This window comes from Artibeus jamaicensis, unplaced genomic scaffold (genome assembly GCF_021234435.1).
Source record: "Artibeus jamaicensis isolate MK-2021 breed Jamaican fruit bat unplaced genomic scaffold, CSHL_Jam_final contig_391, whole genome shotgun sequence".
NCBI lineage: Eukaryota > Metazoa > Chordata > Mammalia > Chiroptera > Phyllostomidae > Artibeus > Artibeus jamaicensis.
Genome location: NW_026521814.1, coordinates 11,957,398 through 11,984,625, shown reverse-complemented (window position 1 = coordinate 11,984,625; position 27,228 = coordinate 11,957,398). Strand labels below are relative to the sequence as shown.

Here is a 27,228-nt window from a genome sequence, read left to right as displayed (position 1 = left end):
GATGTTTATAGCAGCTTTATTCATAAGTGCCAAAAGAGGGATGCAACCAAGATGTCTTTCAGTAGTGGATATCAGCAGGCAAGCTATGCAGACAATGGAATACTATTCAGCACTCGAAAGACACTATCACGCCATAAAAAGACATGGAGGAATTTAAGTGAATATTACTAAATGAAAAGGCCAATCGATCTGAAAAGGCTATATATATACTGTACGATTCCAATTATATGACATTCTGGAAAAGGCAAAACTGGAGACAGTAAAAAGAACAGTGATTGCTAGGGGTCAGGGAGAGGGAAGGATAAACAGGTAGAGCACTAAGGATATTTAGAGCAATGAAACTGTTCTGTATGCTACTATAATTATGGATGTATACCATTACTCATTTGTCCAAACCCATAAGAAGTACGAGGGAACCTTAATGTAAACTATGGATTTGGAGGGACGATGGTGTGTCACTGTAGGTTCATCGGTTGGAACAAATGTACCACTCTGGCATGGGATGTTGATAGTGGGGGCTGGGGGGCGGAAATGGTACAGGGGGTACAAGAACTCTGTACTTTCTGCTTAGTTTTGCTCTAAACCTAAAACTGCTCTAAAAAATAAGGTCTTATTTTTAAGTTTTAGGATGAAAATGCATGATCAAATTCACGTTTTTAATAGATCATCACTCTGGCTACACCAATTCACACAGACGGAGATAAAGACCAAACACAGGTGTAGAAGAAAACCAGTTAACTGTAGCTGTCCAAGTGAGAGATGGTGCTAGTTGGGTCTCAGGTGGTGTCAAAATAAAAAGTAAAAACAGGCTGGCCTTAGAGAGAAAAATAAAATACGAATATGTGTCCCTGGATAAATCAGGACACTGCTGACCCTTAGTTCCTCACACACTAAAAAGGAGAGAGGGAGGAGGTACATGGGGGCTGACCGATTTAGGGAAAATCTGTCACTGAATCGCATGTGAGGTAAACAGAATTAACTGAGGACTTGAGACAGATATCTTTTCTTTAAGAGCAGCCCTGTACTAAAGAACAGCAAGATCAGTCAGATTATAATTTTATGAGAGAAGTTTTAAAAATAGTTTCCTAGGCACTCTTTAAATATAATGACCTTAGTAATAATCCTAGTTGTAATGATAACAATTAATAAACATGATGATGTAATCAAATATGTAAAATGAACATTTCTAGAAACCATTAAATATTGTATATAGTGTTATTTTATGTTGGATTTTTCTTTTGTTTATATTTGCAACTTTGAGTCTTACCTGGTAATCTCTATGTAATTTAACCAAGTTTTGCAAGCTTTGGGTAGATATTATTACTCATTTATAATGTTCATAATACATTATATATTAAAATGTTCTTAATATTCATAATACACTAATAATTCTATTTTATTGTTACTATGTCCTTTCTGTTTCTGTTTTCACTGAGTGAACAGAAGTAAAAGATGAGAGAAATTTGAGACAGAAAGGGTATCTCCTATGGTCTTGGTTCCTTGTCCTATTTCCTAATCTCCCAGACAAGCTCTTCTAAAAATATTAACATAAAAGCCTACTAAAGAGTATGGCCAAAAAAAAAAAAAAAGCTAGATAATTAGAGCTAAAGGCTTATGGTCACCCAAGTCTTGACAAAACTATGTTTGAGTTTAATAAAAGTACATTTGCAGAATTCACACACTATAGTAAGATTTAATGTGTAAACTGGAATACTTTGTTAGAACTGGTTAATATTTGCCGAAAGCACACACACATAAAAAAAACTCAATATGTGAGACAATATATTTCATTACTAAGGAAAAATCTTTCTCATAATTGAGATAGTGCATAAACAAATCCATGCATTATTTTAATGTTTCATACTTTATGCAGAATTGAATATGTGTGATTTGTAGAAAGTTATTATAGCTACAAACAAAATAACACAGGCCAGTACTTGATGTAATAACTGGCCATCCCATGATATGTGTCTAATTCCAATGTTATTTTCTGTCTCACTATTTCAGTAAGTACATGCAGTTTTCATAATCAAGCTATCACTTGAATGCTATTAAAGAATATCATATTTGCTCACACTAGGCTTATATCATTTACCAAGGTGATTGATTCTGACTTTGAGGAAGATTGCTGACAATTTATATGATCATTAAGAACTCATATTTGACTTATATATCTGAATTTCATCTTTTACACTCTGAGGAAAAAGATTAACAATTTTATCCACATCAAGATGTTTGCTTTCAAGGATTGATTCCATCTCTTTGAATAGTTGTTCTTCCAGTTTCTTCATGTTGTCCAACATTATTTTGGCTTTTTCCTGAAAAATTAAAAATAAAAATAAATAAACATACACAAACATACAAGTCCAACCAAATTCCAAACAACCTCTACAGATAAGGTTTCTTCATTCTGTTTTTGACTTCTGATTTGGTTCCCCTTCTCCTATTCTTTAGATACAGAAAGAATAAAATTATTTTGGAAAAAATCATTGCTCTGGATTGATTTCATGTATTAACCCCAAATTATTAGTTATTTTTAGTAGAAAGACAAGAATAATTATAATGGATTAGTCTATAAGCAAGAAAACTAAAAGAGAAAAACAGGGCACTTGAAAATTTGATATTAATTATGTATGGGAATTCTGAAAATTGAGGCTGAGATATTTTTATGAATATGGATCATCTATATTTACAAACCATATTATCAAATTAAACAAAGAAAATAGAACAGTAATGTTCAAGGGAAGGAGCAACTAAAAGATAAGAAAGTTACTTAGAAAGTGAGCATAATTTTTAAACTTTGAACCATTATGGGGCAGACCTCCACAAAACAAAGATACTTAACCTTAACATGGACTTGACGTGAAATTGTAGGCATTTTTTTTCCTGAAGAAATTGTGTTTCATGTCAGTGGAGAAAAAAAACATTTTGCCTATAAATGGTATTGGAATAATTGTTCACCTCTTTGGAAAACAAAGTTAGAATCCCTACTTCACAGCATACACCAAAATAAATTCCAGATGAATTAAAGGACAAAATTATTTTTCAAACACATACTGGCAGAAAATACAAAAGTTATGGGGATCTTGAGGTCAGGCAGGCCTTCTGAAGCATGATATCAAAGGCTTTAAAGGACAACAAGATGCTAACAAGTGTAATTAACTAAATTAAAAATTTCTGACAAAAAAGTCAAATGACAAAGTGATATTAAAAATTTGAAATATAATGAAGACTACTCACACAGTTTGCCTCTTTGAGGCAAAAGACAAAAACAACTAATAATCAATTAAAAAATAGGCTAAGGAAAAGAACGGGCAAGTCTTAGGAGGAAATAACAATGGCCAATAAACAAATGAGAAAATTTTCAACCTCCTTAGTAATTGGGAAATGTAAATTAAAACTGCAAGTAGGACTGACTGTCCCTAAACACAAAAGTAGTTATCTGCCAAATTAGGACTAAAACCCAGCTTTTTGTCACTTCTACCGTCAAATTCTATGTTTCATGCTCATCAAAGAAAGCCTAAAAGAGTAACAGCTTTTAAATTTTTATCTCAGCATTACTTAGAAAAAAGCCAATCAGCAATTTCATTTAACAAACATTTCGTAAGTCTACAAAACTCACCTCCAGAAGCAACACTGAGGGTGAAAGGAAGCTGACAACTCTAGAGAGCTCTCATTAGCAGAGTGCACAGTGGGGTGGCCACTCAGCGAGGAGGAGTGAGGGAAAACCCCTCCAGAGCAGATGCTCTAGAAACATAACACTGAGGAACTGGAGCAAAGACAAGAAAAACCAGAGAGCTCGTCCGTTCCGCTGTGCTGAGTCTGGAGGACAACCGAGCCCAGGGAGTGGATGACACCTGTCTGGCCAATAGACTGGGCCCTGGTCAGCACATAGTGGACTCTTGGAACAAAACACCTGCCGCTCACTCCATGCCACCAGGCTCCAGAAAGTGTTTACACTGTAGATGGGGAGTGAAAACTGGGCCCAGATAAAGCAAGAATTCATAGCAAATAGGAGGTCTGGAGAGAGCTCTCCACTTTAAGCATAAGCAAGAATGAGGTGGGGGAGGCATGTCAACTTTGCAAACATACTGAAGACAAAAGTAAATGTACAATTGCCCAGAGGAAAAAGCATGTAATTCACTTAATGTAGATAGAATGTAAATGCACATGAAGTAAAAAAAAAATTACAGGCAATAAAAATGAGAAATTGATGAAGTAAAAAATTATAGGCAGTAAAAATGAGAAGTTGGTAGAAACAGCTGAGAAAATGTGTGCAATGGCCAATCTTTTCCTTTATTGCAAGGAATCAGGTGATGGTTCTGTTAAAAGTCTTTAGGCAGCAGTCCTTCCATTTCTTTCTATTTTTTTCTCTGGGGAAGAGAGGGAAGAGGGCAGAAGAGGTCTGGATAGTATAAAATTATTTGTCTATCCATCTATCTATCTGCCCCCTCCAAAACACATCTCCTTATTTCTGGAGATAAGATTCTGGGTGATATATTAATCTTCTATATTGCTTACATTTTTAAGTGATAAGCATTTATAGTTTCTTAAAATTCCAAGTCATTAGGATTATTTTAAGAAGATGAAGTCTTAAAGCACTTACAATTAAATTACACTGAAGCTGCATGCTTAAGAACATTAGGTAAGAGACCAGGTCAACTGCCCTCCAGCAGCTTTGTAATTTTTGGTGTGAGATATATATTAACTAAGCTACTAAACTCTCCAAGTCTCAGATTCCTTATCAGTAAAATGGAGATGATAGTAGTACCTACCTCATAAAGAGGTTGTGAAGGTTAAATGAATATTACATATAATAGTACCAAGGTGCTTGGTGTATAATAAATGCTTAGTAACAAGTAGCTATTGATATTATGTTTAATATACTACAGCCCTCTAGAAGATTCACAACATATTCTTAACCATTTTTTAACCAAAGAGAGGAAATAATAGAGCTCTACTATAGTCTAAGCATCTAAACTATTTTTAAACCTATTTGTATATGGAGGGAAAGAAAGCTAAAATTCAAAATATGAATTGATTCACATTTTAAACTATTCTAATGATAAAATGCAGGATGTAATCTAATCATACCTCTTTATTATCTATTACTTTCAATGCCTGTTGATGCTCCTGGTAAAGTGGGTGTCTTCTGTCAGGCTTACTCTTAAAATGTGGCTTCTTTTTAACTGGATTTTCAAATTCGATTGTTGGTGAACTGGTGTCCAATAGTTGTGAAATATTTGGCACAAATATGAAAGGCTTAAAAACAGATCTAGAAAAAAAAGTCTTTTATTAAACTGTCATGTGGGGATATAAAAATATTCAACATTATTCTAAATCTTGTAAGGCTCCCTCTAGTTAGAAGTTTCTATTAATTTGTTACATACGAACATGTTTCTGGCATACTAGTTATAGACATGCCTGTCTTCCCTGACACACTGGAATCTCCTTTGGGGCAGGAAACCATGCTTATTTAGCTTTGTATTTCCATGAACCTAACAAAAGGCCTGGCATATAAACAGTGTCAAGTGAAATTATAGTTCATCATTTTCTGCTACAAACATCATAATTGGAGGGTAAAAACAGTTCTCAATGTGATGGATTGAGGATTAAGATTTTGGATGAAAATCAGCAGCAGTATTAATAAGGAGTTCACAGGGTTCATTCTATTTTCTTGAAAATATCTTTAATAATATGACAGACTATAATACCGAAAGATAGTATGAGGTCATTTCTGAGTGTAATGTGCATTAAGTTTTGTGAGAGATACTAATGACTTAAATCAAGATGGTCTATACAAATCCTACTAAACTTGACCTATTGATATTTTTAAGTTTTACATACATGTATTTTCTAGATATGAATGCATAAGCAACCATCTAAATCTAGCACATTACATCATTCACTCTTTTTATTAACTCTGATTAATCATCTAATACAATGCTGAAATCTGCATAAGAAAATCTGTCTATTTTCTTCTCTTGACAATGTTCAATACACTTAGGAAAAGAGGATGTAGGGATGGCTGCATACAAGAAACTATTAACATTTCTTCCAGCAAAAATAAGAATAGTTATGGCAATTATGCATGTATAGAAATGGCAGGCTAAAACCTGAACAGAAAATGCATCCAAAAATTATTTTTGTATTTGTGTAACCAAAATTTAACCTGACACAACCAACAGACTGAAGACTCAACCCTGCCTCCTGACCCCTTGCTGGTTTATAGTACTTTGTGACTTTACCTCTCCGGATCAGGAGTCCCGGTGAAGAAGTGAATGCAAGGAAGGCTGGAATCCTGAGGTAAGACGGAAACCATGCTTGCAGTGGTCAGGAAATCTCCCTCCATGTTAATGCCACTCGGTTTATCTCGGAGAATTTCCGCCATTGTTTCAAAAGTTATGCTTCCTAGGGAATTAATTTTTAAAACCATCAAATATGCATAAATTTGCAAGTTAGTATCCTGCAAATATGAACTACTTTCTCTACTGGTAATATATAACATGAGATATTGGTCTAGGTATAAATTAAGAGACTGACTGTAAACAAACCTTGCATCATAACTATTAGATTCGACTATTACACTATTGCCAGAAAAGTATTTTTTAAATGTGAAATACATACTCTCAAGACCATTACAGCACATGAAAAATCTAAGTAACTTCCTAAGTAGACCGAATCAATAATGAAAAATTATATTCAAGCTCACTGCCCTTACAAAAAATTTTAAGGTACATTTAGTTAGCAATGAACAGATGATATCAATATTTTGAGTTTATCCATTCTGGGAAGCAACGATGAAGAGAATAATATTGTCTTTAGTTTCCAATACTATTTATTCAAAATGTTCTTTACAAAATAACAAATTATTTTTTCTGTAATAATTTAATGTGCCTGAAATTAATACTCTTATTTAAAAGTGTGAATTGTAGGAATAGAGACATATGAAAGACATTATTAGTTAATGGAATTTGTATGTGCATAATTATGCAAGACTATAAAATTTTATGTGTCCATTGTGTATGATAAAAAACAGATGGTATTATATTCTACTTTCTGATTTAATAAGTAAAGTTTCATACTTAAGGAGATTTTTCTAAGAAAAAAATTTTAATCTTTTTTTTTTCTTTAGCCAACACAGTAAGCCCATGATTACCAAGAGCCTCAGAATTCTGTATCTGGAAGGTATTTCTATAAAAAAATTTTGAAAGACTCTCAAGCCTTCAGTCAGGTCTGCTCCTTGCTACTCATATCCATAGTCAAAGATGTAGAACTACATCATGATGAGATGAATAATCTTAACCCCACATGATTAAGTCCTCCAAAAGTAGTCAAAACTTCCCATATGTCATAATTATCTTCTCTAAAATTTATGACTCTCCATTCCTCCTGAATCAAACTAAAACTCCTTCAGAGGCAAACTTACTACTAAGCTTACTACTTAGATGACCCTTTCCTCTCCACCCATGGGCATTCCTGGTCATTTGCCTGTATTGGTCCCAGTTCTGCCATTAGATTATAAAGTCTCTGAACACAAGAATGGGATTTTTCTCTGTTTACTTTTCATTAATTCAACAAATATTTATTGAGTCCCTTCTAATGCCAGAAACTGTTCTAGGCAATGAAGAGAAAAATAAGCAGACAGATACTGATAAAACACAGGCATAGATTTATGAATATAAACAGTGAAGGTCCCCTGATTCAAATTTCAGTTGAGGTAAGCAAAGTTGACAATTCAAAAAGAATCCTTCCTCAAGAGTTTCATAACAGGTTTAAAAGCTTTCCTTTGAATAAATACAAGAAATTCTCAGTATGAGAAAAAAAACTGGTACCAAAAAATAGCCACTTAAAGCAACATATTTAAAATGAGAACCAAAACTTCATGGTAAATAGTGGAGGCAAATGATGAAGTCTTTAAAATAAAACAAACATATTACAAAAATGCATTTATATAAGCTTATAGTTGACAAAATTTAGGTTAAAATTTTAATATGTTCATAGAACAAAGAAAGAATCAAATATATATATATATATATATATATATATATATATATATTTAAAGATTCTATTTATTTATTTTTAGAGACAGGGGAAAGGAGGGAGAGGAGAGGGAGAGAAACATCAATGTGTGGTTGCCTCTTGCATGCCCCGCACTGGGGACCTGGCCTGCAACCCAGGCATATGCCCTGACTGGGAATCAAACTGGCAACCCTTTGGTTCTCAGGCCAGCGCTCAATCCACTAAGCCATACAAGCCAAAGCTCAAGTATATTTTTCCAACAAAATGGTAAAGGATGCAACTTTACTTAACTATTCTAGCATGATCATAAAGATAATTTTTGCAAAAATATTGGAGAACTTCATCACATTTCTCAAGTTCCTGCCTTAATTCCTTAATATTCAAATCATTTTATTTTGAAGCACTCTGTCATGTTACTGTACTCAGTTTTTTCTTCAGTTCTTGGTAGGTATAACTCTCTGCCCATTTTGTTAATAGCTTTGCATTTGACTTAAGTGGTTATCCAAAATAACTTTCATGGACTTCTTGAAATCTTGCCTCTTTTATAAGACTTTCGGTTTGCATTTTATTTTGTGTTGTTGAATAATCATTAACAAACAAAAGTGCAGACAGTAAAGTAGAAGAAAAATAGTATTAAGCAGGGAAAGATGTTTGAATGAGGACTAATTTTATAAATAGACAGTTCATCAGTGATTATCTTTATGTTTAAGAACTTTTCCTTCCCTATGCAACCCTTGTAACTTTGGGGCATTAAACTGAAAACTCAGATAAAACAGACATCCCTCCTTCTATTCATCCTAGCTTTCTACAATCTTTGCTTCATCAACCAGCTGATACATGAATAAAATGAGGTCATTTTTTAGAAAGTACATTTTCCCATTTTTCTTATATGGCCTAATTTTATTTGTTTGTACAAAGTCTATATTTCTAAAAGTATAATTCTACTAGAAAATTAACATAGGACCACTGACATATAATTACCTACCTGAAAAACCCAAGAGAATGGATAGTAAAACTATAAAAGCAATAGGATATCACTAAAGTGTTCCATTAAATAAATCAAAACACTCAACAGTTTTCTCAGAGATCAAAAACAACCAATTAGCAAAATTAATAGAAAAATATCCCATTCACATTACCAGCAAAAGATATATATATATTTCTCCAGAGAAAAACTTAAAAGTCAGTGTGGAAATCAGTAGCCTAAGATCCCACCTTAATAAACTAGAAAAAGAGCAAAATAAGCCTAAAGCAAGTAGTAAAAAGAAGTAATAAAGATAAAACCATAAATCAATGAAACTGAAAATGATAATAGAATAGAGGAAAATCAATGAAACAAAAATCTCTTTCTTTGAAGAGATCAATAAAATTGACAAACCTCTAGATAGACTAATAAACAGAGAAGACACAAATTACATTATCAATATCAGGAATAAAATAGGGGTATCAGGACAGACTCTGCTGATACTAAAAGCATAGTAATAAAATACTACAAATAACTCTATACATACACATACATTGACAACTTAGAAGAAAGGCACCAATTCTTTGAAGAGCACACACTACCAAAACTCATTCAATAGGAAACAAAGAAATACGCTACAAAAGAAAGTACAGAACAAAACCCCAGAAAAAGAACTAAATGAAACAGCCATAACCAACCTATTAGATGCAGAGTTCAGAACACTAGTGATCAGGATGCTCAAAGAATTCACTGAGTACAGCAACAGCATAAAGGAAGAAATGAAGGTTACACTAAGTGAGATAATGAAAAATCTACAGGGAACCAACAGTGAAGGGAAGGGAGCTGGGATTCAAATCAACAATTAGGAGTATAAGAAAGAAATAAGCATTCAACCAGAATAGCAAGACGAAACAAGAATTAAAAAAAAAAACAAACAAAAAATGAGGATAATATAAAGAACCTCTGGGACATCTCCAGATGTACTAACATCTGAATCATAGAGATGCCAGAAGGAGAAGAGGTGAAGCAAGAAATTTAAAACTTATTTGAAAAAGTAATGAAGGAAAACATCCCCAATGTGGTGAAGGAAGCAGACACATAAGTCCAGGAAGCACAGAGAGTCCCAAACAAGTTGGACGCAAAGAGAAACACACCAAGACACTTCATAATTAAAATGCCAAAGGTTAAAGATAAAGATAAAGAATCTTAAATGCTGCGAGAGAAAAGCAGAGTTATCTACAAAGGAGTTCCCATAAGACTATCAGCTGGTTTCTCAAAAGAAACTTTGCAGGCAAGAAGGGACTGGCAAGAAGTATTCAAAGTGATGAAAAGTGAAGACTTACAACCTAGATTACCTAGCAAAGCTATCATTTAGAATGAAAAGGCAGATAAAGTGCTTTCCAGACAAGGTGAAACTAAAGGAAGTACATCATTACCAAGCTTATTACATAAAATGTTAAAGAGACTTAATTAAGACAAAGAAGTTAAAAACTATGAATATTAAAATGGTAATAAACTCACAACTATCAACAACTGAATATAAAAAAACAAACTAAGCAAACAACCAGAACAGGAACAGAATCAGAGATGTGGAGTTCATTTGGAGGGTTATTTGAAGTGGAGAATAGGGGAAATGGTGTGGGGATTAAGAAGTATAACTGGTAGGTAAAAATAGAACAGGGGTGATTAAGAATAGCATAGGAAATGGAAAAGCCAAGGAACTTACATGCTTGGCTCCTGGACATAAACTAGGGGGGCAGATTGCTGGAGGTGGGGAAGGGGGAAGAATTGGGACAACTGAAATAGCATAGTCAATAAAATATATTTTAAAATGAAAATTAAAAAGAAATAAAATTCCCAGGAAAGAAATCTGCAGGCCCAGATGGTTTCACTGCAGAGATCTATCAAATGCTTAAGGAATAATGACCAGTTCACAAATCTCTTCCAAAAAGTAAAAAAGGAGGGGACAGTTCTTGACTCATTTTATGAAACAAGTATTACCCTGAAACCAAAACCAAACGAAGACAATACAAACAAAACAAAACTACAACAACAGACCTATATATGTTATAAATATAGACATAAAACCCCAACAAAACATTATTAATAGGACCCAGCAATATATAAAAAATTATATACCAAACCAAGATGGATTTATTCCAAGATTACAATATCAAAAATCAATGTAACCTCACACATTAATAGACTTAAGGAGAAAAATATCATATTAATTGACAACAACAAAACACTGGACAAACTTCAATATCTATTAATGATAAAAACTCTCAGCATCAAGGAATAGAGGGAAACTTCTTCAACTAAATAAAGTTGATAACATGCATCTACAAAAAGTTACAGCTAACACTATACGTAATAGTAAAATATTAAATGCTTTCCCCTTAAGACTAAGAACACGGCAAGGATACCTGGTTTCACCATTCTTAGTATATTACTAGAAGTCCTAGCCAGCATAATAAGGCAAAAAACAAAAAACAAAAAAAAACACCCCACACAGATGGAATAGTAAGAACTAAACCTGTCTCTATTTTCAGATGACATGATTGTCTACGTAGAAAATCCCAAAGAATCTACAAAAAAAAACCCCAAAAAACAACCTTCCAGAAGTAAGCTAGTTTAGCAAGGTCACAGAATACAAGATCTACACACAAAAAATAATTAAAACAATTTAAAATTTTGAAAATAAGTCCTCACTAGGAACAATTTATTTAAGATCTGTAGCAGAGAAATGGAGACATTGTTACTAGAGACATTGAAATGCAGACAAATTCAATGAGCAAAGATGTTCACTGCAACATGATTTACAGTGGTAAAGATTAGAAGCAACTAAATGGCAAACAATATCATTTGTTACTTGCCTATGTGCTCCCCTGTACTAGTCACTATGTTCCAAAAGGCCACAGACCAGATTAAACACGTCTGCTGCTATGTGGTCCCATGCCTAGCACAGAGTAAGTTCTCAAAAAAAACATTTCTTTAATGACAAATAAAAGTCAATATAGAAAACCTAAACAAATAAAACTATAAAAGTCTGCTTATGAACACAAAGGAAATTTTCAATAAATGGACAACATATCTTGTTCTTGAATAGGAAGACAGTATCACTAGATGTCAATTCTCCTCTAAAAATAATCTACAGTTTTAATTCAATTCCAATCAAATTTCAAAAAGATTTGGGGGTGGGGGGAAGAGTTGAATAAACTTATGGTAAAATTCATCTGGAAAAATGAACATTCAAGGATTGCCAGGAAAAGTCTGAAAACAAAACAAAAAAAAAACCAAAAACAGTAATAGGAGGTATTTGTTTCACCATATTTTTAAAAAGCAGGCCCTGGCTGGTGTGGCTCCGTGGATCGAGTGGCAGCCTGATAACCAAAGGGTTGCTGGTTTGATTCCCGGTCAGGGCACATCCCTGGGCAGCAGGCCAGGCCAGGTCCCCAGTAGGGAGTGCAAGAGAGGCAACTGCACAGTGATGTTTCTCTCCTTGTCTTTCACCCTGCTTTCCCCTCTCTCTAAAAATAAATGAAATCCTAAAAAAATGAAGTAAAAAATTAAAAAAACATTGTACATTTTACTTGTATTGTTCTTTGGCTCAATAAGCATTGAGCGCTTACTATGTACACGTATACTGTTCTACACAAAACTGGACAAAACACTGTAATCTAATTTATACTTGGGTGTACTTAGGTATTTATATTTGATACAGTTGGTTGGCATTTCAAATCAGTAGAGAAGAGATAATTCATTTAATAAGTGGCGCTGAGATTGCTGGCAAATCATTTTACCCACCCTGAGGGGTGGGTAAAAAAGCTGGAGTCCTAATTCATACATTATTTTAAAATAATTCCAGATGAACCAATATTTTAATTTACAAAATAAAACTATAAATATGAGGTGTTGATACATTTCTGGTACAGTACAAATGACCTTTCTAAAAGCACAATATCAGTGCTAGAAACCATGTAAGAACAAATTCCACATGGAACAAGGTCAACCATTTTATTACTAGTTTCTATTCATTCCAACTATCTCATACTTTGTCCCTTTTTCTCCTTTTTCCCCTTGAACTTTTCAAGTATTTATTACTGTATTTCTATGCTTTAGCTTATTATTTATACATTCATTTATTGTTTTATTAATTTCTCTTAACTTATCACAGTTTGTTTTAAATCAGCTCTTCACCATTTATCACCAAGTTAACACCAAGATCTTACAATACTTTAATTATAGTCACCTATCTTTTGTGCTATTCTCACACATTTAACTTTACTGCATTCTGGTAGTATCTGGGTCTTCTGAAAAGCAGATACCACCACACGGTATTAAATAACAAAGATTTTATTAGGGAAAGTGCCTGTGCGAGAAACTGTGATGCAAGTCTGAACCTGGGTTTAGTAGAGAGGAAATGAAGGTCAGATGGAAACATCCTAGACTGCCATCCCATCTAAGGAAAGCTTGGCAAAACTATCAGGGATCTTGGACCAAAGTCAACCACCAGAGGAGCCTCATGCAGCCCAGTAACGGGCCTGCCTTGGTCTCCCTGATACTTAGTCACAGGCCAGGAGCAGCCTGTAGGAAGCGTAATCTCAGTACTACATAAAATCCATGCGCAAAAGATTTTGAACACTGTAGCTGTGACCATTGGTCAGATAAGACCATTATTTTAAACAGTCAATACCCATGTGTGTACTGTTTCTGTTGCCCTTCATGCACTCTTGCTTACCTTGCTCCTTTCTGAGGTCATTTTTCCTGCCTGACGAATGACACTTAGTATTTTAGTGCCAATTAGCTAGTGATGAATTCTCTCAGTTGTATTTCAAATTCATTTTTTGGAGGATATTTTCCCTGGGTATAAAGTTTTAAATTGATAGTTATTTTTTCTCCATCACTTTAAAGGTGTCATTTTACAGTCTCCTGGATTCTTTTACCTTCTGTTGAAAAATTAGCTATCAGTCATAATTGCTTCATGGAAGATACATTTTTTCCTCTGCTGTTTTGAAGATTTTCTGTTTTTCCCCCTTTAGCAATCTTACTGATGTACCAGGTATAGTTTCTTTTTATTCATCCTCCTTGGGATTTGTAGAACTTCTTGAAGCTGTGGCTTACTGACATTTTTTAGTTTGGGGAAATTCCAGGATACTCTCTCTTCAAATATTGCTTTTGTCCCTCCATATTCCCTCTCTCCTGCTGGGACTTCAACTACACAGATGTGAAACCTCTTCACTGAGTCCCATATGCCTCTCACACCCTTGTCGACATTCTCCAAACTTTTATATATCTGTTTTAATCAGGATCTTTTCTACTGATCTTCCAGTTCACTCTTTTTCTTCTACTATGTCTAATCCGTTACTAAATCAATCTGATGAGTTTGTAATTTCACTTACTATAATTTTACAGTGTGATTATTTCCATTTGGTTCTCTTTTATAGATTACAGTTGAAATTCTCCATCTTTTTATCTAATTTTCTTGAACATACAAAACATACCCATTTGAAAGTCTGTATTTGATAAAGCTAATGTGTGGGTAACCCATGGGTCGGTTTCTACTGTATGCTTTTTCTTGGTTTTTAGTCATTTGGAACTACTTCTTGGCATGTCTCATAATTTGTTATTGGTAGTTGGACACTGTATATGAAAATTGTAGAGACTCTGCATGATATTTTCCTCCAGAATAGATTTAACTGTCTTCTGGCAAGCAGATAGAATAGGCATATTACCTATTGATCAAGTTAAGACTGGTCTATTCCCTGTTTGCTCTTATTTCTAAGATGTATCCTTTCTGGGGTCTAACAGCCTGGGGTATTTCCCAGGCCTCTTCTTGGTAGGCAATCAAATTCAATTTTTGTCCCTAAAGTACTGTGAGACTTCCAAAATCTCTACTTAGTTTCATAGGTAACTGCTTTCTGCTTGGTTTCTCAGTATCTCATCCTATAATGTGCTATTTAGAAGTCAACAATTGCTTTAAGGAGAAATTGTGACTAAAAAGTCAGGCTCTATTCACCCTATAAACAGTCATTTCTCAGTCTCCACAATCCAGGCCTCCATGTCCTATTTTCAGCGTTCACTCATGCCTTCAAACAACAGCTCTCATTCCTCCACTTCTTATAGTTATTCTTGCGGGGAGGTTAGACTACTGCCAGCAACTCCTTCAAAACCAGAAGCAAAAGTCCAGCTCTACGCTTTTAACTCCTCTACTATTATGCCCCCCATTTATTAAATACTCCAGTCTCTTGTTACCCTCAAGTGGTATCAATTTCTTAATACAGGCATACCTTGTTTTATTGCACTTCACAAATGTTTTGTTTTTTTACAAACTGAAGATTTGTGGCAACCACCCAAAAAAAGATTATGACTCTCTGAAGGCTCAAGTGATACTTAGCATTTTTTAGCAATACACTATTTTTAATTAAGGTATATACATTGAATTTTACACATAATGCTATTGCACACTCAACAGACTACAGTATAATGTAAACATAACTTTTGTATGTACTGGGAAACCAAAAATTGGTGTGAATCACTTTATTACAATATTTACTTTCTTGAGTATGAATATCAAGCCTGTGATACACCCGAGGTATGCCTGTAACAGTAATGAACACAGTAGACTACACTGTAACAAGTACAGTTATTTTAAAAAACATATAGTCTTGTGATCAGATATTTTCAGATACCTTATATGGAAATGTTTAATTACTGTATTGAAATTAAATCTAAAAAACAAATAATTTTCATTTAACACATTTGGCTGACCACAAGTATTTGTTTCCTCTCTCCCAAAATCCTATTACAATGACAGTAAAGGAATAAAAAAGTAAAATAATTCACAAAGACAAAGAGAGTGTGAAAAGCAACAGTTTCCCCCATTCCCGTGATATGTGGGGAAAATGAAAAGAAAAAGGCTTACAGCAAGTCTGTACCCAAATTGTGAATTTTTAACATTTCAAATTAAAATAAAATTGACTTTCATATAAAATAATCTATTGTTCCACCCACCAACTGTTTTATATTAACAGCAAATTTTCATTTCCTCCATAGTATAGCTATGACTTCGAATTCAAGAAAAGTAATTTATAAATACTCATTACAGGAGTAATATCTTTCTGTTAAATTTAAAAAAGAATACAGGAGAGGGAAAAAAGTGTAACTGAAAACAAGACTTAATATTGAAACTAAACATTAAAGCAAAAGCCTACCATCCACACCCATCAAACACAGGGCTTTTGCACCCACTGAGATTTTAAAATGATTCAAATCTAAATTCCTATAAATGGCAAGTTTAAATGAAAACAGTGTCAGAACCATAACACTGCAATAATATAGGTATTATGAAAATGTTTTCTGTATTCAAAACCTACAATTCTCAAAATGAAAGGAGGATTTATATGATCACTTGAGTAGGATAGCTGTAAGTAATCCACTAGCAAGCATTGAATAAGTATTGAGACTGCAGTGGCAGGTTTACTGAAATGAATGCAAAACACAGGGTGCCATTCACTGCAATTTAAACTAGTTATTTAAAATACATGAGTGAATATAGATACGATTTGGATATATATGCAGCACAGTTAATAGCTATCAGACAGGGGTAGTTGGAAAGAAGAGCTAAGCTCTTCCACCGAGAAAAATCATAGAAAAAATTAACCATAATGTACTAGTAGACAATTTTCTATAAAAGTGCTGGAAAGACATTTATTTTTTTGGCAAAGAACAAAAAGCTGGATGAACTGTACTTTAAACTTGGGGAGAAAAATAAGTTTCCTGTCAGGTACATCTATTGCTATAATCATATGTACATTTCAAATATATTATTCAATTATTTTGTAGTTAAATAAAATAGAATTAATTATTATGATGCAGTGCCTAATTAATTTGTAGTCATTTCTATTTTTCTTCCTTTTATTTAATTACCATAAACCTTAAGATTCTTGGCATTTTCCTCTCCACTTTAATTATGTGTTGTTTTCATTTTTTAAGAAGGCCTGCTAATTTTATGTCCTGAAGACTTAAGTTTATTGCCAAAAAAAGTGCACAACAGTAATCTTTGTTAAACTGTGAGAAAATTATAATTTAAAGCAATCCTTTTAAATTTTAATCAAAAACACTTATTAAGTACACACAACATGCTAGTGCAAGACTAGGTGCTGAGAGAAATTCAAAGAAAGAGAGTCCACCTTTTTTTTCCAATTTCAGAGAGGAGGTAAATGAAGAGCACAATTTCCTAATTTGTAAAATGAAGATAATACCTACTTCACACGGTTGTTTGAAGATGAAATGTAATCACTTAAACAGTGTCTAGCCCTTGACATGCTTTTAACAAATGGAAGTAGGTGTTCCTGCAACTGCTACTCCTGTCTACTTTTCCAGTAATTAGTCTAAAACTAAAATCCTTAGATTTTAGATAATAACATTTTAGCATTTTCTATATACCTATCCACATGAAAAAATATAGTTTAAATAATCTATAAAATGATAAACTATGGTAACATTAAGCAACTTTATAGAGCCCTGGCTGGTGTAGCTCAGTACACTGAGTGCAGGCCTGCAAACCAAAGGGTTGCCAGTTCGATTCCCAGTCACGGCACATGCCTGGATTGCAGGCCAGGTCCCCAGTTGGGGGTGCACAAGAGGCAAACACATATTAATGTTTCAATCCCTCTCATTCTCCTTACCTTTCCCTCTCTCTAAATATAAATAAAATCTTTAAAACAACTTTATATAAAAATTTTCAAATGATAAAACATACTTCTGAAAATCAAAATATAAGGTACTAAATACATCAAAAACAATGATGTTAGGCGATTCTAAAAACACTGTCACAAACTTTTTTTCTCCCATACTAAATAACTAACATATCATAATTTGTTTAATGAATTCCTGGGAAGCAAGTATCAATCATTGAGTAATCTATGAGTAGTTGCTTCTGAACTGCTTTAAAGAATTATTCTATACTTCACGTGTAGGAAGATATATCATATTTTCTTATTAATGGACTGACCATGTTAGCAGTTATATGCAAATTAGTAATCCTCTTAAATAAAAGTTATTTTTCTTGGGACTTTCAGCCAAGATGGAAGTGTAGGTGGAAATACTGTATCTCCTCACACACCAAATTTAAGGACAACAAAGATTTGGAAACAAAAACACAACCAAAACAGACAGAAAATTGAACTGTACCAAAGTCTGACTACAATGAACCATTCATCCAGACCAGTAAGAGGGGCAGAGTTGGTGGCCAGCTGAGAGGGGTCCTGGCAGGAAGAGGCAGTGGTTGGCAGAACCGGGTACGAGGAGGAAACAAGGTGCACGAGACAGTTGGCTGACTGAGGACACACATTCAAGCGCAGATAAACCAGGCAAAAAATGGGCAGTGAGACAGACTGTGCAACACAGGGCCCCAGCACCAGGGAAATAAAGCCTAAAACCACCAATTGGAAAAACTTTTGGGGGTTGAGGTGCTGGGAGAGGCTTCCAGCCTCACAGGAGAGTTTGTTTGAGAGACCCACAGGGTCCTAGAATGCATACAAACCCACCCACCCGGGAACCAGCACCCAAAGGGCCCAATTTCCTTGTGGGAAGTGGCAGAGGGGACCAAAATCTGAGAGAGTACAGAACAAAGACCATCACTCCCTCTCTGACCCCTCCCCCAGTCACAACCCAGCAACTGGGTTGACCCACCCTGGTGAACACCTAAGCTTTAGCCCGTCATACATAACAGTAGCAACAAGACAAAAACATTATGGCTCAAGCAGAAGAATAACTCAAAGCCCAGGAGCCAATACTTCTAAGCGACCAAGAGATAGCCAGCCTATCAGATGCACAGTTCAAAACACTAGTGATCAGGATACTCACAGAACTGGTTGATTTTGGTAGCAAATTAGATGGAAAAATAAAGGCTACACTAAATCAAATGAAGGAAAATGCACAAGGAACCAATGGTGATGGAAAGAAAAATGGGACTCAAATCAATGGAGTGGACCAGAAGGAAGAAAGAAACATCCAACCAGAAAAGAATGAAGAAACAAAAATTCGAAAAAATGAGGAGAGGCTTAAAAACCTCCAAGGCATCTTTAAACATTCCAACATCCGAATTATAGGGGTACCAGAATGGAAGAGGAACAGCCACAAGTGGAAAACTTATGTGAACAAATAATAAAGGAGAACTTCCCCAATCTGGCAAAGGAAATAGACTTCCAGGACATCCAGGAAGCTCAGAGAGTCCCAAAGAAGGTGGACACAAGGAGGAACACATCAAGGCACATCATAATTGTACTACCCAAGATTAAAATGAAGGAGAGAAGTCTAGAAGCAGCAAGAGATAAGGGGACAGTCACCTACAAAGGAGTGCCTATCAGACTGTCAGCTGATTTCTCAAAAGAGACCTTACAGGCAAGAAGGGACTGGAAAGAAGTATTCCAAGTCATGAAATCCAAAGACCTACATCCAAGATTGATCTATCCAGCAAAGCTTTCATTTAGAATAGAAGGGCAGATAAAGTGCTTCTCAGATAAGGTCAAGTTCAAGGAATTCATCATTACCAAGCCCTTATTACATAAAATGTTAAAGGGACTTATCTAAGAAAAAGGAGTTAAAAATATGAACAGTGAAAGGACAGCAAACTCACAATTATTAACAGCCACACCTAAAAACAAAAGCAAACTAAGCAGACAGATCAGAAGTGGAAGCACAGAAATGGAGATCATATGGAGGGTTACAACAGGGGAGTGGGAGGAGGAGAGGTAGGGAGAAGGTACAGAGAATAAGTAACATAGATTGTGGGGAGAAAATAGGAGGAGGGCAAGAGTAGTGTGGGAAATGTAGAAGCTAAAGAACTTATGACACATGGACATGAACTAAAGGGGGAGAATGTGGGCAAAGGGGGTGTGCAGCATGAAGGGTAATGAAGGGGGAAAATGGGACAACTATAATGGCATAATCTAAAATATATTTAAAAAAGGAAAAAAGTAAGTTTTCTGGAATTATTTGGAAACAAAGAGACAAGGATACATTAGAAATTATTTTTAAGAGTTAGTAGGAACTGAATATAAAAGAGGGAAAAGAGCACAGTTCAAACTTGTGTTGTTCAAGGGTCAAATGTAGATTTATTTCCAAGTGTTTGTGTGATATGTTAAGTCAACAATGAAAACATGGTGAATCCACTGTTCACTACTAGAGATATAAAACTAATGCAGATAAACTTGACTGGTGTGGCTCAGTGGATTGAGCATCAGCCTGCAAACCAAGGGGTCCCAGGTTTGATTCCCAGATTAGGGCACATGCCTGGATTCCACGTCAGGTTCCCAGTGGGGGGTGCATGAGAGGCGACCACACACTGATGTTTGTCTTCCTCTCTTTCCCTCCCTTCCCTGCTCTAAAAAATAAAATTTTTTAAAAGTAGGTTAAATTGTAAAAAAAAGAGAGTGAGAGAGATGTAAATTGTGCATAACTGCCAGACACTTTTTAAGATCTTAAGAGGCGAAACTTAGCAATATTTACCCCAATATTTACCGTTTCTGTGGTTCTTTCACTCCCAAAGTTCCATGTTCTCCTCTGGTAGCACATCCCTTCTACCTACAACACTTCTCCAGCATTTCCTTTAGCACAGGACTACTGGCAACAAAGTAGCTGCCTAATTTTCCTACATGTCAGGATATTTTTCTTTTCCCTCCATTCCTGAAGAATATTTTGGCTGGATATAGAATACTGGGTTGATAGATCATTTCTTTCAGAAGTTTAAAAATATTTTTTCACTGCCTTATATCATAATGGTTTGTAATGAACCTGTACATTATGTGTTGTTTTCTTAGCTACTTTCAATTTTTTTCCCCTCTTTCTTTCAGAGGTGTGTGTATTCTGGCATGGATATGGGTTTGTCTTGTTTGGGGTTCGCTATCCTGAATCTGTAAGTTTAAATTTTTTGCCATTTTGAGAAGTTTTCATCCATTATGTATTCAAAAAATATATTTGTATCAAACTCTTCTCTCCTTCTGAGACTCTAATGATGTGAGTTTTTAGACATTTGGGTAATATTCCACAGTCCCGTGTCTCTGTTGTTTTGGTTTGTTTCCATTTTTTTCTCTTTGTTGATCTACCTTCAGGTTCACTGATTCTGTCCCCTATCAAATTGATCTTCTATTGAGCCCAACAATGAATTTTTTACTTCAATTACTGTGTCTTTCAATGATAAAATTTCCACTCAGTTCTTTTTTATAGCTTTAGTTCTCCCTTGAGAGGCTCTACCTTGCCATTCATATCACCTTTAAAAATAGCTGCTCTGATGTCTTTGTCTAGTGATTTCAACACCTATATCATCTTCTGGTTGGTACATATTAGTACTTGTTAATAGTCTTTTTCCTTATGAGTTGTTGATGTTTTCTTGATTTTCCATATACAGTGTGGGGCAAAAATAGGCTTACAGCTGTTCACATGCAAAATAATACAATAATAAATAATAATACAAGACTGAACTGCATTTTGCACACTCACAACTGTAAACCTACTTTGGCCCCAGCCCGTACTGACTGATTCGGACTGTGTCATCTGGATTACAGCATTATGTCTTGTGACTTTTCATCCACTGTGTGTTCACACCCAGTGCGCATATCCAGGAGCCACACTATTTGAAGCCAGGCTGAGTGATATAGAAGGAAAAAACTATGAAATTCATTGTTAGATCATTCCTATTTTGAGTTTTGGCTTCTTTCTCTTATTTCCTGGTCCTTTATTATTTTCAAGAATCCTCAGACAGCTGCTGCATGGAGTGTTTCCCATTTTTTTGTTACATTCAGAGGAAGAGACAAAATGGAATGTATTTATACCATCTTATCTAGAAACAGAACTAGCTTACACTAAATGTTAATGAACTATATATTATAATTAAAAGCAGATTATTTCTGCTTTTCCCCCTTATAATTAATAACCAGTAATTATTTCCCCCCTTATAATTAATAACCAATAATTATATTATCAAAGATAAATGAAAGAAACAACAGCTGTAGTCCAAGAACTCTGTTTTCATGTTCCAATGAACTTTGAGAAGAAAAGCAATCCTCATTTGGATTTAAGAACATTAGTAAAAACTTGAAAAAAGGGTCTGAGAATTATAAATTCAAACTTGTCCTTGAAAACAGAGTCACTACCTTGTCATAATTATACAGCCCTTCAGTCGTCTTAAAAAATAGCTTACAATATCACAATGTTTATAGTTTAAATAAAACTATATCTTTACTAAGAGTAATCTCTCAAAAACACTTTGATCATACCCATATTATATCTACACAAAATACAATTTTTCATTTTGATATTATGTAAATGATTACCTTTGTGTTTATTCAGAAGTCTGTAGCCTTCACAGTATCTGCCTGGTGAAGTCATCATCTTGGCTGTGTTGATATAAGAGTATGTTGCCGCAAAATCAAACTCCTTTGTACCATTCCACCAACCTTTCTGTTTAGCATAGTTTCTCATGTCTGGGTGTTCCCGATCAATCTTCGTTGTTATTGAAAGCTGATTAGAAATATTACGAACTCCCTCTGTTTTCAAGGAAGAGGTAAAGGGAGAAGAAAAGTGATATTTAACATAATGTAGCTATCTGTACATTATGATTCTTAATCACTATTTAAATGTGAACATACACTTCTAAATTGCATTATCATATGCATCTATTACATATTCAAAAAGATAAATGAATTGCTTTTTAAATTAAACTTCTTTATTTTGATATAGATCCACATGCAATTTTAAGAAGTAATAGAGAGATCTTGTATACACTTTACCAAGTTCCTTCCAATTGTAACTCCTTTATAATATCACAAACAAAATATTGGTGTTGATATAGTTAAGATGTAGAATATTTTTATCACCACAAGGATCACTCGGGTTGCCATTTTATAGCCACACTTACTTGGCTTCCACCCCAAGTGCCTTACGAAACCCAGGCAACCACTAATCTGTTATCTATTTCTACAACTGTCATTTAAGAATGTTATATAAGCCCTGGCTGGTGTAGCTCAGTGGATTGAGCGTGGGCCCACAAACCAAGGGATCACAGTTTGATTCCCAGTCAGGGAACATGCCTGGGTTGCAAACCAGTTCCCAGCAGGGAATGCATGAGAGGCAACCATACATTGATATTTCTCTTCCTCTCCTTCCCTTCCCCTCTAAAGATAAAGAAATAAAATCTTTTAAAAAAGAATGTTATATAAATAGAATCATGCAGTATATAACCTTGTGGCTTTTTTCATTCAGTATAATTCTCTAAAGATTCATTCAGGTTATTACATGTGTCAGCAGTTCATTCCTTTTTATTGCTGAGTAGTATTCTATCGTATGTATGTACAATAGTTTGTTTAGCCATTCACAAGTTAAAGGACATCTGAGTTGCTTCCAGTTTTTGGCCATCATGGAAAAAGCTGCTATACATATTCATGTACAGATTCTCGTGAGATTGTAAGCTTTTATTTTTCTGGGCAAATGCATACTACTGCAATTGCTAGGTTTTATGGTAGTGGCATGTTTAGTTTTTTGAAAAACTGCCCAACTGTTATCCAGAGTAGCTGTACATTGTTACAGCTCCTGAATCAGTGATTCAGTGTCCACATTCTTACAAGCATTTGGTGCTGTCATTTTTTATCTTAACCATTCTGAGAGAAGTATAGTGATACTTTATTGTGATTTTAGTTTGCTTTCCCCTAGTGGTTAATGATGCTGACCCCTCACTTTACAGAATGACTCCCAACCAGCTCCAGTCAGGGTTGGGCCTATCTTTTTCAGAAGAATACATTTATTCATTTCTCTTGCATGTGGCACACTTCATAAAATAAAAAGTGCTAATGATACAAGCAGGGCAATTATCATAATAAGAAAAATAGTCTAAATTCAATTAAATGTATTTTTTTTACTGTTGTATTAGTAAACATACATGCAAAAATATAAAACGTCCACTAAAACTGGCAACATTTGTGAAAAATAACATCCAAATCCTCCAAAGCTCAAGGCTACCTTCATGAAGCCCTTCTGAACTCCTCTGGCTCATGGTGACTTTTACTTCTCTAAATGTTTACAGCATCTGTGTGTCTGTATCATTTACGTATCATTTAATATTTTCATATGGGTATCTTATCTCCCTTGTAAAACCATGAGACCCAGGAGGCATGTACACAAGAAGTATGTGATCGTGCTTGAGCGCAGGACTGTACTCTAGTGAAAGGACACTGAACTGAGAGTCCGGATGGGAAGATTTAAGTTCTAAGGCTTTCACCCACTGCCTTGAGTACTTCACTTCACATATACAGATTTTCTCACTTGAAAAATAAGAGGAATATATGATCACAAAGAAACCATGGAAAACAAAGCAAAGAATTCTAAAACAATCAAATTGTGTTATTTTACTCTTATACCAATTACCAATTTTTGTACACTTTACTATTGTACCAACATACGGTTTCCAACCACTAACCCCACAAACATCCATCTCCACTCAATACCACTCCCCTTTCTTACTGCTATCCCCACACATGATGAAATTTTGCACTTCAGCCCAAAGTTAAAAAGAGAAAGAAACTGTAAGGAATTATTAAAAACTGGGAAAGCACTATAAAACGGCCAACAGCTACTGTACAGAAAATATATACAGGTTTTTAAATTTTATATTAAAGACATGAAAAAGAAATAATGTCTCCTTTTCAAGAAAGCTCCTTATAGTGCTCTCATTGTATGTTCTTTACAATTTTTTCATTTCCCCTGTAGTTCAACCTTCAGTACACCAAATTATAAATCTTGAAAGACAATTAAATGCAATGTCTGCAATTAAGGGGGCATTTATTAACTGTAAAACAAATGATGAAAAGTCGTCCATACCTTGTACTTTTTCTGCCGCCCAGTGCTTCCCTGCAGTCTCCAGAACCCAGGCCTCATTCCTATCGGCTATCAGGAAACTGTTGTGATAGCTAAAGGCCATGCCACCCTCCGAACAATTTCCACCCTGGCCGTATTTTTCTAATAAATCAACAATGACATCAAGGGCTTTTTCAGCTGTATCAGCTCTTTCAAGGCCAAGTCTAAAATAAAAATATTAAAGTTCTTAGAACAAAAATAAATTCCCATTATTTTGCTTAAATAGTTCAATGCATATGAGATTTTGTGCCTATATTCAAAATAAATATTTCTTCAAGTTAACAGATAAACTAACATCCAACTCCAAAACTGCTCCTCCTGAAGTCAGTTTGCAACTGAAAACAAAGACTGTGGAGTCAAATAGGTCAATGTTCAAGTTCCAACTTGGTAATTTTTTGTCAAGTTACTTCATCTCTGACCCTCAGGTAGCCTCTCCCAATCAATGATATTTGAAAGTCTTTACACTGCATTCCAGTACTTTACAGCATTTTTCACATAAACTATATGAAGTATCAAAGTCCAAGAAAAATGAAATATGTAAAAGTTACACCAAAATTTAAAATTTAGACAAGTTCTATAGTGCAAAAAATATAACAGAAAAATAACCTGACAAGGTCCATGCCCAGTAGCGCCTCTTCATCAGAAACGTCTTCTCTTCCCCAGACAGCTTCATTCCCAATGCAAACTCCATGCTCATTGGCTCCCATTTCTGCTCCCCATAACCAAGCTGGGCGACTGAGAACAACAGCATATGTTTCAGGAACTTGATCAATTTCTATGTAAGTACACTGTAAAGAAAGTCATAGCAACAACCATAAAACCAAGAAATAAAAGTTGTCAAAGTCTGGAATCTTAAAAATCAATTGGAAAGCACAACCGTTATGAAAGAGATGAGCGATTATAACTAAATTGAAGATTTCAATAATAAAGTCATTACCCACAACATGGGTAATGACTTACTCAGAAGTGACCCTGAAGCATTTATTCAAGTCATATATTTGCTGAGCATTTCCTATTATAAAGTACTTTGTTAAAAGATGAAATCAGACACAGATCTTTTAAGAAACTAAGACTTGTACACTAAGATACAACAAAACATAAAGTATAAGGGCCATGAAGAAAAGGCAGATGAGCTAATAGAAGCTCAGGAAAGAGATGGTTTCTAACTGTGAAATTTTTAAACATTTTGTAAAGGAGGATATATGTGAGTTGAAGCTCAAGGAAGCAGTTCTTAATCTCAATGCCCAGTATTGCTTGGTTAGTGATATCAGTTCCACATGGTAGCCCTTAAATACAGGCTATTGTCACAGAAGCCCATCCATCTGGTATGTCCACAGCAGTGAAAAGAATGAGAACCACTGGTTTACAAGATAGGCTAGATTTAAATATAAAGAGACAAAAGTGGAAAGAGACCTAAGATGAATAAACAGTCACAACCAAAGAAAAACTGGCCTAGTATACAGTAAACATCTAGTATTTAATATATTAGAATACCAATGAAATCTAAAAAACATGTTAGCAATTAAAGTACAATATACAACTTTAATGTCCATGTTAAGTGGAATTTTAATTTAAAAATTGAAAGAATCCTTTAATTCTACCAAATGGCTACATAAAATTCATGTTGATAGTATTTTAACTGGGCCCAATAAAAATCTTATTCCCAGAAAATAAAACTGTGATTCCAGAAACTGGAATAACTTTTCCTATTCTACACCAATCAGAATCCTTTTTGTCCACCAAACTCCTGGTAAAGCCTTCCTTCACCCCTAATCTGAATTAATTATTCCTTTTGCACTGCTGTCACAGCTTGCTGCTCTTAAATTTCAAATTTAGACCATTACACTTTATAATGGGGTTAGTTACAATTCCTCTACTAAACTCTAAGCTTGACTGCAGGTTTTTAAACTCTGTTCTATTTAACACACTCACATATAGTAAGTATTCAAATATTTGACCAAAAATTAACTATTATTATATTGTTATTTTACCTTCCTCCAAATCATAAAAGGCTAGCGTCTACTTCTGATTTAAATTATTTTTCAAATTTAGATTCTTGAATTTGTAACTTTTATAGTATCTGCAAAATAGCTAGCTAATAATAGAAAAAACTTTATGATATTTTTAAAGAAGCATATTACTAACAAAATATGTACTTTACCTACCTTAAGATGTCCTCTCAGGTTATCATGCACTGCTGCAGGAAAGTAAACTACCTCTTGTACTTCATCACAGAGTCTATCTGAATTTTTTCCAAAAATTATCCTATTTTCAACTGTTGCTGGAGGTAATGCCACGAAAGTGTCACAGGAACAAGGTTCCATTTTTTA

At 34.6% G+C, this 27,228-nt stretch overlaps 1 protein-coding gene across 2 annotated transcripts; it reads right to left on the bottom strand.

The window, feature by feature from the left end:
• Positions 1-27,228, bottom strand: SCRN3 (secernin 3). 2 transcript variants are annotated; one of them, XM_053665216.1, is made up of 7 exons: positions 27,064-27,228; positions 25,505-25,686; positions 24,863-25,062; positions 22,324-22,536; positions 6,249-6,411; positions 5,095-5,275; positions 1-2,318 (listed from the first exon to the last, which is right to left on the bottom strand). In XM_053665216.1, exons 1-7 carry the CDS (start codon positions 27,220-27,222, stop codon positions 2,148-2,150), a joined length of 1,269 nt encoding a protein of 422 aa, XP_053521191.1. In that variant the 5' UTR covers positions 27,223-27,228; the 3' UTR covers positions 1-2,147. The 2 variants fall into 2 exon arrangements, with proteins under 2 accessions (XP_053521191.1, XP_053521192.1); XM_053665217.1 differs by having other exon boundaries at positions 25,505-25,633; positions 27,064-27,152.